The sequence below is a fragment of the Lampris incognitus genome, chromosome 1 (genome assembly GCF_029633865.1).
Source record: "Lampris incognitus isolate fLamInc1 chromosome 1, fLamInc1.hap2, whole genome shotgun sequence".
Lineage (NCBI taxonomy): Eukaryota > Metazoa > Chordata > Actinopteri > Lampriformes > Lampridae > Lampris > Lampris incognitus.
In genome coordinates this window covers 152267179-152285892 of record NC_079211.1, presented here as the reverse complement: position 1 = coordinate 152285892, position 18714 = coordinate 152267179, and the positions used below count along the sequence as shown (strand labels likewise).

Sequence of the window (18714 nt, the reverse complement as noted above, 5' to 3'; positions counted from 1 at the left end):
TATTTTTAACTTGACAAATGAGGAAAATGGTTATTTGGTTGGAGGACTGTGGTCAGTGTGTACCAACCATTTAGCACAACTAAACACTGAATCCCCACCAGGGCAGCTCTGTTTTGCAGCTGACCCTGAAACCGAACCTCCGTATGTTGAAATGGAAAAAATAAATTTTTTTGTGCAGGACACGGAGTATCACAGACCAAAGTCGAATCGTTTCTCATTTCCTGTTTTTGATCTCTTCGGTGTCTGGTAGTTTGGGCTGATTTTCGCGGGCGCCCAGAAGAACGTGGGCTGTGCCGGAGTGACGGTGGTCATCGTTCGAGAAGACCTGTTGGGCCACGCGCTGAACGAGTGTCCCATCGTCCTGGACTACAAGGTTCAGGCTGGCAACAACTCCCTGTACAACACACCGCCTTGCTTCAGGTACAGATCCCCTCCGAACTCGTACTTCTCTACGGACCATGTCAGAATATCTTGTGGTGTTGAGTCTCTGCACATGCCAGCGGTGCCAGCACGTCATGCTGCCACCGCTGTGCCGCCGCCGCCGCCGCTGCTGCTGCTGCTGCTGCTGCTGCTGCTGCCGCTGCTGCTGCCGCCGCCGCCACCGCCGCTGCTGCTGCTGCTGCTGCTGCTGCTGCCGCTGCCGCTGCTGCTGCTGCCGCCGCCGCTGCTGCTGCTGCTGCTGCCGCTGCCGCTGCTGCTGCCGCCGCCGCTGCTGCCGCTGCCGCCGCCGCCGCTGCTGCTGCTGCTGCCGCCGCCGCCACTGTGCCGCCGCCGCCGCCACTGTGCCGCTGCCGCCGCCGCTGTGCCGCTGCCGCCGCTGCTGCTGCTGCTGCCGCCGCCGCCGCTGCCGCCGCCACTGCCGCTGCTGCTGCTGCTGCTGCTGCTGCTGCTGCTGCTGCTGGACAGAAGCCACACACGCGCTCAAAGAGCCATATTTTCAGTTGTTGAAATAGTCTCCTGTTGGACTCTCCCTTGCTTCTTGTCTTGCAAGTATATGACGGTGTTTTGACACACCCTTGTGGCTGCAGGTTTTAAAGGGCTCTGGAAGGGGTTGGATTATGCATTTAAATTCAGTTTAAAGAAAAAAACAAGTCGTAGCTTTGACTTCATTTCAAAACCAGCAGAAAGTTGAAATTTACACTTTTTTAATATCTCTGACCCACATTGTCTGTCTAGTATCTATATCATGGGCCTGGTTCTGGAGTGGATTAAGAACAATGGCAGCACGGCTGCCATGGAGAGGCTCAACAAGGAGAAGTCCTCCATGATTTATGACATCATCGATACCTCCAATGGATTCTATGTGTAAGTATCCCGGGTGGGTACATGTTTAGTGTTCATGCTCATCAGGCATGTCCGACAGATAAATATCAGTGGACATTTAGTATGAGTTGGCCTCGCTAACCTTGACAGAATCAAGTTTGTTTTGACAGATGATTCACTCATAGTGACACCAAATATGTAAAATATATGGGAAAGATGGCGGCGCAAATTCACATTTGCAGCGGCCCCACCAGTACCAGTATGGGAAGATAATAATAACAATAATAATAATAAATTAAACTTATATAGTGCTTTTCTAAAAAGTGGCTTTACATAAACGAGATGAAACGACAACAGGTAAACATAACACAGACATACAGGGGTGGATGGGAAGGGGGACAGGAGAAGACATACAGGGGGGATGGGAAGGGGGGCGGGAGAAGACATACAGGGGGGGATGGGAAGGGGGGCGGGAGAAGACATGCAGGGGTGGATGGGAAGGGGGGCGGGAGAAGACATACAGGGGTGGATGGGAAGGGGGGCGGGAGAAGACATGCAGGGGTGGATGGGAAGGGGGGAGGGAGAAGACATACAGGGGGGATGGGAAGGGGGGCGGGAGAAGACATAAAGGGGTGGATGGGAAGGGGGCGGGAGAAGACATACAGGGGTGGATGGGAAGGGGGGTGGGAGAAGACATACAGGGGTGGATGGGAAGGGAGGCAGGAGAAGACATATAGGGGTGGATGGGAAGGGGGGCGGTAGAAGACATGCAGGGGTGGATGGGAAGGGGGGAGGGAGAAGACATGCAGGGGTGGATGGGAAGGGGGGCGGGAGAAGACATGCAGGGGTGGATGGGAAGGGGGGCGGGAGAAGACATACAGGGGGGATGGGAAGGGGGGCGGGAGAAGACATACAGGGGTGGATGGGAAGGGGGGCGGGAGAAGACATAAAGGGGTGGATGGGAAGGGGGCGGGAGAAGACATACAGGGGTGGATGGGAAGGGGGGTGGGAGAAGACATACAGGGGTGGATGGGAAGGGAGGCAGGAGAAGACATATAGGGGTGGATGGGAAGGGGGGCGGTAGAAGACATGCAGGGGTGGATGGGAAGGGGGGAGGGAGAAGACATGCAGGGGTGGATGGGAAGGGGGGCGGGAGAAGACATGCAGGGGTGGATGGGAAGGGGGGCGGGAGAAGACATACAGGGGGGATGGGAAGGGGGGCGGGAGAAGACATACAGGGGTGGATGGGAAGGGGGGCGGGAGAAGACATACAGGGGTGGATGGGAAGGGGGGCGGGAGAAGACATACGGGTGGATGGGAAGGGGGGCGGGAGAAGACATACGGGTGGATGGGAAGGGGGGAGGGAGAAGACATACAGGGGTGGATGGGAAGGGGGGAGGGAGAAGACATACAGGGGTGGATGGGAAGGGGGCGGGAGAAGACATACAGGGGTGGATGGGAAGGGGGGCGGGAGAAGACATACAGGGATGGATGGGAAGGGGGGCTACAAGAGGGAGAAGCGGCAGCCACACACGACACCATCAGTTCTCTCCCATTTAAACACACAAAAGGGCAAGAAAAACAAACATCCTAGCTCACATAAATCTCTGAAGAGGTGAGTCCTGATTAAAGACTTGAATGTGGGCAGATCGCACCAGTGTCTGATGTGATGATGCTGATGTGTATGAAACGAATTCACGTTTGTGGTGGCCTCACCCAGTACCGTCCATGCAGTGTCTTTGTCCATGTCTACATCCAAGTTCGTCTTGGTTTGATGGCTGGGAGGGCTGGCGCTGGATCAGCTGGGAGAGCCTGATCTGCTGCGTCTTGTGGGCCCAGGGATCACGGCCCTCCCTGGAACTGTGCCCGAAGAGGAAACGCTGAGGGCGGTCTGACAGGACGCGGAAGCGGGGCAGGCTAAGCTAACTGCAAGCCCATGCAGACCGGCGGTTCCGACAACACCAAGGGCGGTCTGGCGGTGGCTTCCCCTAGCCTGGACTGTGTTTTTAGTGTCGTCGTGTGGAGTGCAGGGAGGTATGTCAAAGGTGTCTGGCTGGGAGAGCTGGGGTTGGATCGGCTGAGGGAGCTTGGTCTTCTGCATCCTGTGGGCCCAAGGACCACGGCCCTGACCCGAGCTGCACCCGAAGAGGAAACACAAACACCGAGGGCGGTCTGACAGGACGCGGAAGTGGGGCAGGCTAAGCTAACTGCTAGCCCATGCAGTCCAGCAGTTCCCACAGTCATCCTGGCTGGCGTTCGTTCTCCAGGACAGTGATTTTTTTTGTTTTGTTTAGTGTGGATATGTGTGTTAGTTTGGGTATGTGTGTTCTTGTAGTTTTTGGATGTGTTTTTGTCTTTTGTGTTGCACTGCTGTGTGCTCGGGGAAACTATGTTTGGTTTCATTTCCTGTGCGCAAGTGCATGAAATGAAACGACGAGTAAAGTGTTTGTGATTCTGATGTGAGCAGTCTTTTAAGTGTGGAGACTGGAAAGGGTTTTATAGCTGTAAACACAGATTTATAATTCTGGTTCAATCATTTACAATGGGAGGGAAAACATCAGTGTCAACATTGTATTTCGGTCATTTATTTGCTCGCACATTAAAATGTTATTCATTATGAATATGAATACAACTACTGTTCCCTGAAGGAGAGCAACAAGGTACAACACGTATAGTATCAGACACAACACCCTCTTGAGCCTGGCTAAAGACACCTCTATTCACGCCTGAAAGGCAAATGATGCGTGGTGATGTATGGGGGTCTGGTCCAATCCGCCAGGCTGTATAGCATCGTCGCCAGCAGCATCGCTCAGTTTGTCACACTGCTCTTAACCGAGCTCTCCTGGTGAAGCGAGGCTAATGAGTGTTGTACCTCATTCCTCTCCTTCAGTGGACAGTGGTTATATTCATAACCCTACATTCCCTTTCAGTCGACTCACTCGGTACAACACATATTGTATGGGACGTATATTCACGCCCCACAGAGCAGGAACAAACCAACCCACTGAGTTCAAAGTGAAGTAGACCCAGCACAGAGCACAGAGTAAGCCAGCCACTGAAGGGGCCACTACATCTAAATGATAAAACTGCACAAAATAATAATAATAATAATAAATCAATCTTATATAGTGCTTTTCTAATACTCAAACTGACAGATACAAAAGAAAAACAAACATCATAAATCACATAAATCACAGATGAAGTCTGAAGAGGTGAGTCCCGACCAATGACCAGAATGTGGGCAGCCCGCAGCAGTGTCCGATGCGCTTGTGGAGGGAGTTGAGGGAGGGGGCAGGTCGAGCGTTCAGTCCCCAGCCTGCCCCAGTCCAGGGGTGGATGAGCGGACGGGGGGGGCACGAGAAGGCAATGGAGAAAATGTGTGTCTTGAGACGGGATTAGAAGAGTGGGAGGGATTCTGAGTCTCCAATGATTTGAGGGAGTGAGTTCCAGAGCCTGGGAGCTGCTCTGGAGAAGGCTCGGTCACCAAAACCACGGAGGTTGGACCTGGGGGTAGAGAGAAGGGAGGCTGAGGTGGATCTGAGGGACCGAGAGGGTTGGTAGGGGGAGAGGAGATCGGTGAGGTATGGGGGAGCCAGATTGTGAAGGTCTTTATAAGTAAGAACCAGGATTTTGTAATTGATCCGGTGGGAGATGGGTAGCCAGTGGAGGTCTTTTAGGACTGGGGTGATGTGGTGCCAGGATTTGGTGAAAGTTAAAAGTCGGGCGGATATGTTCTGAACCAATTGGAGTCTCTTGATAGAGCTAGCACTGATGCCATAGAGGAGTGAGTTGCAGTAATCAAGGCTGGAGGACATGAAGGCATGGATCAGTATCTCAGCAGCAGGGCTTGTGAGAGAGGATCTTATTTTTGCAATGTTGCAAAGGTGGTAGAAAGAGGATTTGACCATTTGGTGGATATGGGGCTCAAGGGAGAGGGTGGGATCAAGGATCACACCAAGGTTGCGTACCTGGGAGGAAGGGGAGACAGTAGTGCCATCGATGGTGAGTGCAAGGTTGTTGATTTGGCTGAGAGTGGACCTAGAGCCAATGAAGAGGAGTTCAGTTTTGTCACTGTTGAGTTTGAGAAGGTTTTGCTGCATCCAGACTTTAATTGCAGACAGACAGGAGTCGATGTGAGAGAGGGGTGGATTGTGAGGGGATTTGGTGCTGAGGTATATCTGGGTGTCATCAGCATAACAGTGGAAGTCCAAGTTGAAATGGCAGAGAATCTGACCAAGAGGGAGGATGTAGATGATGAAAAGGAGTGGGCTGAGTACAGAACCTTGGAGAATACCTTGTGTGACTGTGGATGGAACAGAGGAGTGGTTGTGAAGTGAGATGAAGTGTGACGTGTTGGAGAGGTAGGACTGGAGCTAGCTGAGTACGGTGCCTTCAGTACCGACATCTTTCAATCTGGTGAGCAGGATGTTGTGGCTCACAGTATCGAAGGCTGCACTCAGGTCGAGGAGGATGAGGATGTTAAGGGCTCCAGTATCAGCAGAGGTGAGGAGGTCATTAAGTACTTTAAGGAGTGCAGTTTCAGTGCTGTGGAGTGGACAAAAACCGGACTGGAGGGGTTCGAGTAAGTTGTTGGAGTGTAGGTAGGTTTGGAGTTGTGTGGCAACAATGCGTTCCAGGGTTTTAGAGCAGAAGGGGAGATTGGAGATTGGCCGTTAGTGGTTGAGGCAGGATGGATCAAGACCGGGTTTCTTGAGAATTGAGGTGACAGCTGCAGTTTTGTAGGCAGAGGGGGCAATTCCATGGGACAGTGAGGAATTGATAAGGTTGGTGAGGTAGGGGCATAGGGCAGGGAGGCATTTCTTCAGTAGGGGGGTGGGGAGGGGATCAAGAGAGCAGTGTGTGGAGAAGCCCAGCTAGCTGCTGCGCAAATGTCACCAACAGACAAACCCCTAAATAAGGCTCAGGATGAAGCTATTCCGCTGGTAGATATTGCCCAGACTCTCCCAGGTAAACTCAAGCCCTTTCTGCTGTAAACCAGAGAAATTGCTTCAACTATCCAATGAGAAAGATGCTTCTTTGACGGAGCCTTGCCCTTAACTGGATTAGTGAAGCAGAAAACAGCTAATCACATTCACGAAAATGCTGAGTATGGTTAACCTATGTGTACAAAGCCCTTACAGGACACAAAATATGCAACGTTCTGTGCTCCTCTGAGGCAAAAGGAGGAGGGGACAGCAGACTTGACTCAAAAGCCAATGAACTGTAGGACATAGGCATGACTTTAGGAATATATGCCTGGATCGCCACCTTGCCATAGTTGAGAAGCTTGCACGTACCAATGATCCCAAGAGCTATGCTGTCCAGAGCTTGGCTTCTGGTAGGGTCACCCAAGGTGGACAGGTCAGGGGGGAGGTTCCAGACGAAGCGTGATCTAACAAAGACTTCAGCGGTGGAACTGGCAGAAGATGTCTTCAGGTCACAATGCCAGTGAAGGTGGATAAAGGCTGCAACAGAGGGTGGTCCCCAATCGTCTTGGTTCTCCATGCCATTGGACTCTGCCCACCCCCTGCCAAGGACCGTGTAGTGGCTGCAGGTGCATCAGCCACTCCACGTAAAAAGCTGTCCTGCGCAGGCTTCCTCCCACAAGGATCTACCCCCATCCGAAGACCCACAATGACCCTAGAAGGAGGACAGTCATACTGTCCTCCTTCTAAGTCCCTGAGTGACCGTCGATGCTGTCTTAGGGTGTAGTGTTACCTTAGTATCCCCTGATGCAAAAAACAGGCATGCTGGATGTACTGATTAAGCATGAAGATCCCCTACACTACTATATAGTGATGGTGGTCACGTGGCTCAGGGCCTTGGTTGTTCCAGTGGCATCTGGACACTGCTTGATGTCCTCCTCATCACATTCTTAGAAATAGCTTAGAAATCCTTATAAACTTTGGACCTCTATTTGAACAATTTGAAACTCTTTTCTGTCCGCAGGTGTCCTGTGGATACAGCATGTCGGAGCCGAATGAATGTGCCGTTTCGTGTGGGGAAGAAACAGGGAGACGAGGCCTTGGAGAAGGCGTTTCTGGAAGGGGCATCCAAACGTGGAATGATATCCCTCAAAGGACACCGGTAAGAACCCAAACGTCGTCCCAAAATGCAGACCCTGAAGGTGAACCCCTACCATGAGCTTATTCATGACACTCTACCGGAGACACTGGGCCAACATGAATAAATGTCCCTAACATATCCAAAGGAGTTGAATATATACCAAGTCCAGTTGCACTTGATTCAACTCCTTTGGATAACCATGACCTGGATGAATGAGAACATTCACAGACACTGTCCCTAACATAGTCATAAGCATGAGTTGTGAATATTATGGAAAAAAAAAAGCCAAAACTTTTAAGTTGTAAAATCATTTTTAATGGCCACAGTTTTCAGTAAAAAGTAATTTTATTTTTAATGGTGGTTTCACATCCCTGTGTACCAACACATATTGAATTCAAAATGGCTTTGAATAATTTTGTGATAAGTGAGTGTTTGTCTCCCCCTGTAGGTCGGTTGGAGGAATTCGTGCGTCGCTGTACAACGCTGTGACCTTGGAGGACACTCTGGCCCTGGCCACTTACATGCAGGAATTCCTGAAAGAGCACCAGTAAAAGAAACAGGCTGTCCTAACACCCAGTCTGCTGGTCTGATACGCACATCTGATCACCCGAGTCATGTGAAAGTAAAACCTCCGGTTTGCTTCTCATCTGTGATCCTAGTCGGATCTGTAAGCTGTACCTTTTTAAAGAAATGTTTTAAACAAACCTTCGTTGTTTATGAATCACAACCACTACTTCTGTTAGTAATGTCAGTCGTGTATGTGTATAGATGGGTCTGTTGACTAATAGTGCATTAATGTACATAGAGAAATGACCTTTACCTGTTTTAAACACTTATTTACATTTAATTAAACCTTAACTTGGCGGTGATTGTATTGTGAAGTCTTGTTCTCGGTTCTTCTCCAACTTTCCACAAATTTGACATTTAAAATAACTAGATTTTAATTTCAGTGCTCCTGAGAAGTGAAAATCGGCACCAAAGCTTTTCCGCTGGGACACAGCGATGGTGGTACTGTAGGTGTTACCCGAGGCTAACACCCGATGACTAGAGCCACGAGGAACACGTCATACACTGAAGCATAGCAGCTTGACTCCCTGTACTTTTTATCTTTGGTCCATGGAAACTGGTAGCTCTTAAATGGTGGTGGTGGGGGGGGGATTGATGGTATCTCAGTTATTTTGCCCATTGACCCCAAACTCAGTCTAAGTCTGCACTGTTCATCAGAATAATGGATCAGATCAGTACTGAGCACTGGCCCAAACTTAACGTTTGTACTGGGAATCGGTATCGGCAGTGGGTGCATCCCATGTGTCCTGGAAATGTTTGGAATAATTTCCGAGTCATGGAAAACAGCTGGGAAATTATCGTGTGTGTGTGTGTGTGTGTGTGTGTGTGTGTGTGTGTGTGTGTGTGTGTGTGTGTGTGTGTGTGTGTGTGTGTGTTAGTTTGTCCGTCCATCTTGTAGAGGTTGTAGTGAGGTTTCCACTGACTATTGAATTTGATCTTCTGTGAGCAATGTCTGTCTGTCATGCAGAAGTCCTGGAAAATGATTTCTGAAAGAGTGGGGACCTGGAAAGCTGAGTCGGCCAGGCTTCTCTAGAAGAAACTACATTGTGCTGGACGTGAACGTTTGCCTTCATGTACCAGAGCCCAGACAGCATCCGGATGTGGGCCACTCCAGGCAATGATGCAGCACTGGTGGTCTTCTTCTGGTCCTGACAAAATGGATGTGAGCCTGAAGTGGCCCACATGTATCATAGCAAATATGGCCCAAATATGCCAAATGTGGGCCTTTTCTGGCAAAGATGCGGTGCTCTGGGCAACATGTGGTCTGGATGTGACCCTGAAGTGGCCCGTGTGGTAAATGGTGAATATGGCCCAAATATCACAAAACAAATATGGCCACCTTTGGCAAATATGTGGCACATGTGGCCTTGCTATGGCTTGGTTCTGGCCCAGATCTGGCAAACAGGAGCGGACCGCCCAAGTGCCATCATTCCATGCGGTATGTGGGCCAGATGAAGTGTCATGTGTGGGACGGGTCCAGGCCACAGCCGTTTTGCTATCTGGGGCAGACCAACCCTGCTGTTTGAAAAATGGTTCAACGTTGAATGGGTCCTAAATAATTTAAACACTTTTAGTAAAAGGCCCCAGAGGGGTTTTTTTGTTGTTGTTGTTGTTTGTTTTGTGGCCTTTTCTCCCCAATTGAGAGATGTCCTTCACCATCATCAATAGAGCTGTCCTTCACCAGAGGGATGTGCAGGATGTGTCGGTCATATGGGGACGTGCAGGAGGCTGCTTTGACCCAGAGGATGCTGAACGAGTCCTTCAAGCCATCAGCTTAAGAGCTGGGTTCTGCATGACAGCTCCTTCTTGAATCTACAAAAGACCCGACATTAAAGAAAATCAACGTCATGCTGGAGCACCAGAATGACATTAAGCCCCCGGGCCGCTTCAGAACCAGAAGCCCTTGGCAGAGAACAAGGCTGTAGAGACTGGACTTGAGATGACCTAAGAATGGGAATGGGGCCACAGCTGCAAATTGGCTCTCAGAGGCAATCGGATGACCTCTAAACTTTAAAAAGAACGAGAGCGTGTTGTGAGGAGAACCGTGGTGAGACCCAGGAGGGGTAAACATCCATCCATCCATTACCCAAACCGCTTGTCCTCTCTCAGGGTCGCAGGGATGCTGGAGCCTGTCTCAGCAGTCACTGGGTGGCAGGCGGGGGGGACACCCTGGACAGGCCGCCAGGCCACCCACCACAGGACTGACATACACTATATATATATATATATATATATATATATATATATATATATATATATATATATACACTACCGTTCAAAAGTTTGGGATCACCCAAACAATTTTGTGTTTTCCATGAAAAGTCACACTTATTCACCACCATATGTTGTGAAATGAATAGAAAATAGAGTCAAGACATTGACAAGGTTAGAAATAATGATTTGTATTTGAAATAAGATTTTTTTGACATCAAACTTTGCTTTCGTCAAAGAATCCTCCATTTGCAGCAATTACAGCATTGCAGACCTTTGGCATTCTAGCTGTTAATTTGTTGAGGTAATCTGGAGAAATTGCACCCCACGCTTCCAGAAGCAGCTCCCACAAGTTGGATTGGTTGGATGGGCACTTCTTTGAGCAGATTGAGTTTCTGGAGCATCACATTTGTGGAGTCAATTAAACGCTCAAAATGGCCAGAAAAAGAGAACTTTCATCTGAAACTCGACAGTCTATTCTTGTTCTTAGAAATGAAGGCTATTCCATGCGAGAAATTGCTAAGAAATTGAAGATTTCCTACACCGGTGTGTACTACTCCCTTCAGAGGACAGCACAAAAAGGCTCTAACCAGAGTAGAAAAAGAAGTGGGAGGCCGCGTTGCACAACTGAGCAAGAAGATAAGTACATTAGAGTCTCTAGTTTGAGAAACAGACGCCTCACAGGTCCCCAACTGGCATCTTCATTAAATAGTACCTGTTAGAGCCTGTTTGTGCTGTCCTCTGAAGGGAGTAGTACACACCGGTGTAGGAAATCTTCAATTTCTTAGCAATTTCTAGCATTGGAATAGCCTTCATTTCTAAGAACAAGAATAGACTGTCGAGTTTCAGATGAAAGTTCTCTTTTTCTGGCCATTTTGAGCGTTTAATTGACCCCACAAATGTGATGCTCCAGAAACTCAATCTGCTCAAAGAAGTGCCCATCCAACCAATCCAACTTGTGGGAGCTGCTTCTGGAAGCGTGGGGTGCAATTTCTCCAGATTACCTCAACAAATTAACAGCTACAATGCCAAAGGTCTGCAATGCTGTAATTGCTGCAAATGGAGGATTCTTTGACGAAAGCAAAGTTTGATGTAAAAAAATCTTATTTCAAATACAAATCATTATTTCTTACCTTGTCAATGTCTTGACTCTATTTTCTATTCATTTCACAACATATGGTGGTGAATAAGTGTGACTTTTCATGGAAAACACGAAATTGTTTGGGTGATCCCAAACTTTTGAACGGTAGTGTATATATATATATATATATGAGTGCATGACACAAAACAAGTAAACATAGTCTACGTTCTTTTGGGGGGGGCATATTTGAACTTTATTTGAACATATTTAAAGACACATTATAAAGTATATATTCCTTCTATAAAGACACATTATAAAGTGTCAGTTGGCTTATTGCTAAACACCATAACAACCCACTGAAACTAAAAAAACAAACATAACACAACCATAAACAAAAAGGAAAGAAAAAATAAAAAAGCCATGAGTCAGCTGATAATAAACCGTGTCAATAACAGACACTAATTGTCAGTGCAGCACCACATCACCCACCTCACAACACACTCAATGTTAATACCCCTCTAAGTCGGAACAGCTGCCTCCATCAGGGGTACAAAGGACATTAATTTTCTGAACAAATTGAAAGAATGGACCCCATATTTATTGGAGGAGCCGCTTAATGAAAATCTGATTAGTTTTTTTCCCAATCTAAGAAAATAGAAGATGTGGGGCATCCGGGTGGCGTAGAGATCCATTCCGTTGCCTACCAACACGGGGATCGCCAGTTCGAATCCCCGTGTTACCCCCGGCTTGGTCGGGCGTCCCTACAGACACAATTGGCCGTGTCTGCGGGTGGGAAGCCGGATGTGGATATGTGTCCTGGACGCTACACTAGCGCCTCCTCTGGTCGGTCGGGGTAAGGAAACTCAGAAATAGAGACAGATCTAGTACAGTAGTGAGACACTCAACACGGATTAAAAGATTCCCATCATATCTGCAAGACTATGAGTTGGACTGGGGAAAAAAATATCTTGTTATCATGTAATGTTATGTTAATAGTTAAAACACCCTTGAGTTGTTTTCAATTTTCTTAAAGTGGCTAGGGGAGTACCACTTGAATAGGAAGTAGGCTGTGCACGTATGATGGGGGAGAAGTAGTAAAGCGAGATGTCCACTAGTAGGCAACAGAGGGTCTGTGAAGGCAGATGCTGAGGTAGAGAAGAAGATGCAGAGCAGCATATCAGGAAGAGAAGAAGCAAGCCAAGTTATTCAAGAGCGTTATGTTATGCAGCAACAAAGTACCCAAAATCCTGATCATATTAGTCAACTTACTATTGTAGCGTGCATGGATAAGAAGACACGCTGGCTCGCGGGTCGGACCCTTTAGTCGAGCGGTTAGCGGTGTCGGGTTCGCGTCCCGGCTGCGGCGGTTCCTGTGGTTGCCCCCCCCCCCCCGAATTCGCTACACTATACTGACCATTCAGGCTCGCACAGTAGAATTCCACTGAGTTTGTGTCTTCTACCGTCCCGCAGGGAAAACATGTTATTTAACTGTGTACTATTAATAAAGGGATGCATGCCTGTCAGTAATAACGGAGCGAACTTACGTTCTAGTGCATAATTACATTGATACTCGTGCAATAATTACAGATCTTCCAGTGCAATAAATACACATATTCTAGCGCAAAATTAAACTATTTATTTGACTTACTATTTTAGAACCTATGTTGTTTGTTTTGCTGAGATTTGTCGTGTTTGTGGACACTACATTCCATCGCCAGTAGGTGGCACTGTGAGACGAGGCATGGCGGGGTTGGACTGCTGTAAGGGGCAGAAGAAGAACACGCAGCGGGAGGGCAGGCTGTTGGATGTAAGCTAGTTGTTGCTAAATAAAGTTACGCGCCAGTTCGTTCGTCTCCTGTGATTCACTCACCGGCATAGCAAGGTTGTTGTACATTTGCCTGTGTCTTTTAAAGCACTGACCAGGAGTAGCTCCTCTATTCGGTTCTCCTCCCCTGCGTTCATACACGACTCTCTGACGTATCCAACATACTGCAAAGCTAAACGCAACAGAACCACCAATCGACTGCTTTGCAAAAAAGTTTTTAATTCAGATGATAAAAAATAAAATAAACAAGGGCAGCGACTATGTTGGCTCAATGGTCAGGGACAAACACAACACGGCCAACTAGCAGTGACGCGTCTGTTCCAAACGCACGGAGGTCCCCGGACAGCAGGTTCCTGGCGTTCTCCCCGGGGTTTGGCACGCCACCGTGACCGGTTATGTTCTTGCCCGGTGCGGGATTCGATACGAGGTGTAGTGCACCACAAGGCGACGTCACTAACCGCCCGGCTAAAGGGTCCTTATTAGTAGTTCACACCATCTTCGAAGTTCGAAGGGAGCCGCAGCAAACAACACCCTTGAAACGAGACCGAAATCGTTGTTTGGGTAATGGATGGGTAAGGGATTGAGAAAACGTTTTACTATAAGACAGACACCCCCTATTCCCCCCCCCCCCAAGATATTACTATCACTAACTACGACTTAAGTGCAGTGAAGATTTATACCGCCCGGTCAGTAGATGGCGCCCTAGCGCGAGTCAGAAATAAAATGGCGCTGGCTTGATTAAGACGATAACCCATCGCGTCTCTTCATTGATCCACAGGTACTGCAAAAACATGTTACAAACGCTCTAGTTTATCCTTGCACAAAAGAGGAACGGTTAATGTTTCGTGTTCTCATGAATGACGCAGGGTTAGTTCTCATAACCTGGTTTATTAACCAACACGACGAGGACGCAGTAAGACGACATACGTGTAGCTGGCATCCAGCACTATCGCTTGGCGGGCCCTCGCCCGGTAACCTGTATAACTGAGTGTTCCTCAGTACGGTGTCTGCAGTGGCTCAATAAGCATCAGCAACGACACAGTCGCTGATCTACAGTTAAGACAATGCTTTGTGTTTTTGTGGCGATTGTGACTGACAGATATGTATTGTTATGGGTCTGTAGTTAATGAATGAGACTGGCCGAGTCACAAGGCGCTAGTTAGCCTGCTTCATGCAATAAAGCAAGGATTTGTATGTAATCCTGTGCATTAAACAGTTATAGTTTATAATGTGGAGATGCGGTTTTATGTTGCTAAAAATGTGTTGCCACTTTATCAGTGTTTCCAAGTGATTTGGAGTTCCACTCTTTTTCTAAAGTAACGGTTATACCTTTTGCCCACTGGCCAAAACACCCGGTAATGTCCACCTTTGGTCAGTGTAAAAAGGTGGATGTTAGCGGGCTTTTTGGCCAGTGGGAAACGGTTATAATTAGATTCCTCTTCAGTCCCTGCCGCCATGTTGTGCATTTTAGAAATAGAACTAGGGCCGTCACAATTAGTACATAATCGCAGGATCGCGATTATTTGACCTGACTGCGATCATTTTGCATAATCATTAGAATCGTTTCCATTCTTTTGTACAAACACAGCTGGGTGAAACTAACAGAAAAGTCATATTTCCATCACTATTGCCACGTCGTTTCCCACCGTTTTTTTATTATCTAGTTTTATTTTCACCATAGTCGAATTGATAAAAAACAAGTTTAAACCAAGAAAAGCAGAAATTTACAACAAAAAAAACCCCCAATAGAGATCAATACCAAGCATATCAGCCGATGTATTCAACAAGCCATTTGAGCTGATCACAGTTCTTCACTACTTGTGGTACAGATGACAGGGATTGTCTGACTGTGTCAATCATGTTGTCCAGCGTACGGAGCTCATCTTCCATTTTCTGCTGGTTGCTTTTGTAGATCATCTGGTGTCTTTTCGCCCTGTCCAGGAGCTTAGCCCTGGCCTGTTCCACGTCCTTCAGGCTCCCTTTAAGTCTCTATACCTCTGAGTAAAAAGATCTTTTCGTCCATGAACTAACTGCTCTGGGTTGGCTGATAGGCTACCAACTTTCCTTAGCTCATCCCGCAGGACCTGAGATTCTACTTGGGACTGTTGGAGAGAGGTATGAAGTGCTACCACGTCTTTGCATAACTCATTATTGTTAGTCTTGTAATTATTGAGAAGATTCAGTTTCTCCAGGTGCTTGTATACTTTGTCAAGGATAAAAAGTTTTGCATCCTCCACACCTTTGCCAGCTTGATAAGCAAACTGCAAGGGGTCTAGTTTGCCATCAACTAGGGAGACAACCTCATCTTTTAAAATTTTCTCAAAGTTTGTCATTGCAAGTGATGTAAGTGATAGATAGATCAGCGTCCTCCACTCCATTAACACTGATAAGTTGCTTGGTCTCACTTGCATATTGGTTAATGGAGGCCATTGATTTGATCCCTTGCCAGGCTGCTCTAAGGTCACCACAGCTATATTGCATTTCTGTTTTTTTCCTATAACTAATTTTGGCCTCAGCTATTTCATTCCTCACTTCTCTGGACACAGCCTTTTTCTCAAGAGGATCGCCGATGTAAGGATCCTTTTCTTTTATTAATAATCGATTTGAGCTCTTTAGTTATCCAAGGTTTGTTATTTGGATAAGTAACAACCTTTTTAGTTGGGATAACTGAGTCAACACAGAATGCGATGTAAGACGAGATAGTGTCCGAAAGTTCATCAACATCATCACAAGCGTCACAAAAACATTGCCAGTCAGTGCCTTCAAAATATGCCTGAAGAGAGGAGACACTGTCCTCTGACCAAGTCTTTACTTGTTTCTCCCCACACTCAAGGTGCCTGAAGAGAGGAGTCACTTTCCTCTGACCAAGTCTTTACTTGTTTCTCCCCACACTCAAGGTGCCTGAAGAGAGGAGACACTTTCCTCTGACCAAGTCTTTACTTGTTTCTCCCCACACTCAAGGTGCCTGAAGAGAGGAGACACTTTCCTCTGACCAAGTCTTTACTTGTTTCTCCCCACACACAAGGTGCCTTAAGAGAGGAGACACTTTCCTCTGACCAAGTCTTTACTTGTTTCTCCCCACACTCAAGGTATGTGAAGAGAGGAGACACTGTCCTCTGACCAAGTCTTTACTTGTTTCTCCCCACATTCAAAGTGCCTGAAGAGAGGAGACACTGTCCTCTGACCAAGTCTTTACTTGTTTCTCCCCACACTCAAGGTGCCTGAAGAGAGGAGACACTTTCCTCTGACCAAGTCTTTACTTGTTTCTCCCCACACTCAAGGTGCCTGAAGAGAGGAGACACTGTCCTCTGACCAAGTCTTTGCTTGTTTCTGTCCACACTCAAGGCGCCCGAAGGAGGGTTTGTACATGGGCACAAGAGACACGCTGTTATGGTGCGACGTCCCCAGAAAATCTTACCAGGTTGACTAGACTGAGGTATGAGTTTAATTCAATTATGACTCAGAGGGCAGAATTCTCTCTCTTCCGGGCCAGACAGAAATATTTTGAGGAGGGCGATAAGGCTGGTAGACTACTCGCCAGATACATTAAACAGAAAGACGCAATGAGCACTATTCCAGCCATTAGGAGGGAAGATGGGCATCTTCTGTCTGATCCCAAGGAGATAAATGTGGCTTTTAGAGATTTTATGTAAAACTTTACACCTCTGAGTCAGAGGTGGACAAAAATGACATTATTTAATTTCTGTCAACCCTCAATCTTCGATTGTTGTCAGAGGACCAGCTTGAACATCTTGATTCACCCATTACTATTGAAGAGATAACTGATGTTATCAAGCACCTACCCTCAAGTAAAGCACCAGGTTTAGATGGCCACACGGCTGAGTTCTATAAGGCTTACGCCGAGGAACTAGCACCATTACTCCTAGACACCTATAATGAAGCTCTAGAGAAGGGAAACCTCCCTCCCTCTCTATCAGAGGCCATTATTACCCTTATTCCGAAAGAAGGGAAGGACCCTTTAGATTGTAAAAATTTCAGACCCATTAGTTTGACCTCCTGTGACAGTATGATACTATCTAACATTTTAGCTAATTGGCTGGACAGGGTTATAACCTCTTTGATCCATCCTGACCAGGTCGGTTTCATACGTTCCCGCTCCTCAGCAGACAACATTAGGAGATTTGTAGATATTATGTGGGCTACTCAGGATAACACCTCTCCTATGGCTGCCATCTCACTGGCTGCCGAAAAGGCATTCAACAGGGTGGAGTGGCAATATCTGCTCTCCACCCTGGAATATTTTGGTTTCAGCAAGAAGTTCATAGATTGGATTGGTCTCATATACACCCATCCCAAGGCATCTGTGCTCACCAACGGCATACTCTCTACCTCATTCGAACCCGGAAGAGGCACCAGGCAGGGGGACCCTCTCTCCCCTCTGCTCTTCGCCATCGCACTGGAACCATTAGCAGTGGCTATCCGTAAATAACCTATATTTCCAGGCATTCAAATTGGGGACAAATGTCATAAACTGATGTTGTACGCAGATGACATTCTTTTGTTTATGTCCGATCCTGAACGCTCTCTTTCCCCCCTATTTAAAATGATTGACAAGTTCTCGTCCGTTTCAGGTTATAAAGTGAACTGGACAAAATCTGAGGCTCTCCCTCTTATGCCATATTGCCCCAAAAAACCTCTTCCAATCAGGCACTTTTGCTTGGCCTAAGAAAGGCATCCATTACCTTGGAATAACGTTCCCCCTCCTACTGTCTAACTTGATTAAAATAAACTTTGACCCCCTATTGGACAAACTGCGGGCTGATATAGAGCATTGGTCTCCATTGTATCTCTCTATGTGGGGCAAGGCAAACATCCTTTAAATGAATTGTGCTCCGAAATTCAACTACCTACTGCAGGCTCTCCCAATCCGAATCCCAATAAACTACTTTAAACAATTTGATCAACTTAGTAATAAATTCTTATGGAACAATAAACGCCCAAGAATGAGCCTGCGAAAACTGCAGAGGCCAGTGGACAGAGGAGGCCTTGCGGTGCCTGACCTGTTATTTTACCATTACGCTTTCACTCTTAGGCATATGGCACAGTGGTCCTTGCCCCCGGAGAGAGCTCCGCCGTGGCTCCATCTTGAGAGCACCATTTGCACTCCTCTTATGCCCATGAACTATATCACAGCCAAACTAGCCCCACAGTATCGATCACACCCTATTTTGTCCCATATTCAGTGGGTTGGGAAGAGAATAGCCCAGATCCTTAAATTTGATCCTTTTCTTCATCGGTCCGCCGGGATCTGGCTAAATCCCAAGCTCTGTATAGATAAATCACCCTTCCTCTGGAAGTCATGGTTTCAGAAAGGTATCAAAGTCCTAGGCGACCTGTATCAGGGAGAAACATTAAAATCCTTTGAAACACTTAGGCAGGAATTCGACTTACTACACGCTCAATTTTGGAAGTATTTGCAGTTAAGACACCTGCTGGTACAAATTTTTGGCTCGCCGTCAATAGCCCCATCTAGTGGTGATACTCTAGAAAGAGTCCTTAAGATCTTTGGACGTTGTCATGAGGCTTCTGTTTACTACTCTATGATCCTTACAGCCTCAGATTCCAATATACTGACCCTAAAATTGACATGGGAAACTGATTTAAAGGTTTCATTTTCAGAGGCACAATGGGGAAGAATACTTAGGAATGGGAAAAAAATGTCAAGGGAACTGCAAACAAG

The 18714-nt window shown here is 47.2% G+C and overlaps 1 protein-coding gene across 1 annotated transcript in view; it reads left to right on the top strand.

Moving 5' to 3' along the window:
• psat1 (phosphoserine aminotransferase 1) overlaps window positions 1-8189 on the top strand; it is a 38366-nt gene extending 30177 nt beyond the window's left edge. Inside the window, exons 6-9 of the mRNA XM_056292748.1 lie at window positions 251-420; window positions 1177-1305; window positions 7213-7350; window positions 7778-8189. Coding sequence (XP_056148723.1) covers window positions 251-420; window positions 1177-1305; window positions 7213-7350; window positions 7778-7880 — 540 coding nt within the window. The 3' untranslated portion in view covers window positions 7881-8189. The remainder of the gene's footprint in view (window positions 1-250; window positions 421-1176; window positions 1306-7212; window positions 7351-7777) is intronic.
• Window positions 8190-18714: the final 10525 nt, after the last annotated feature.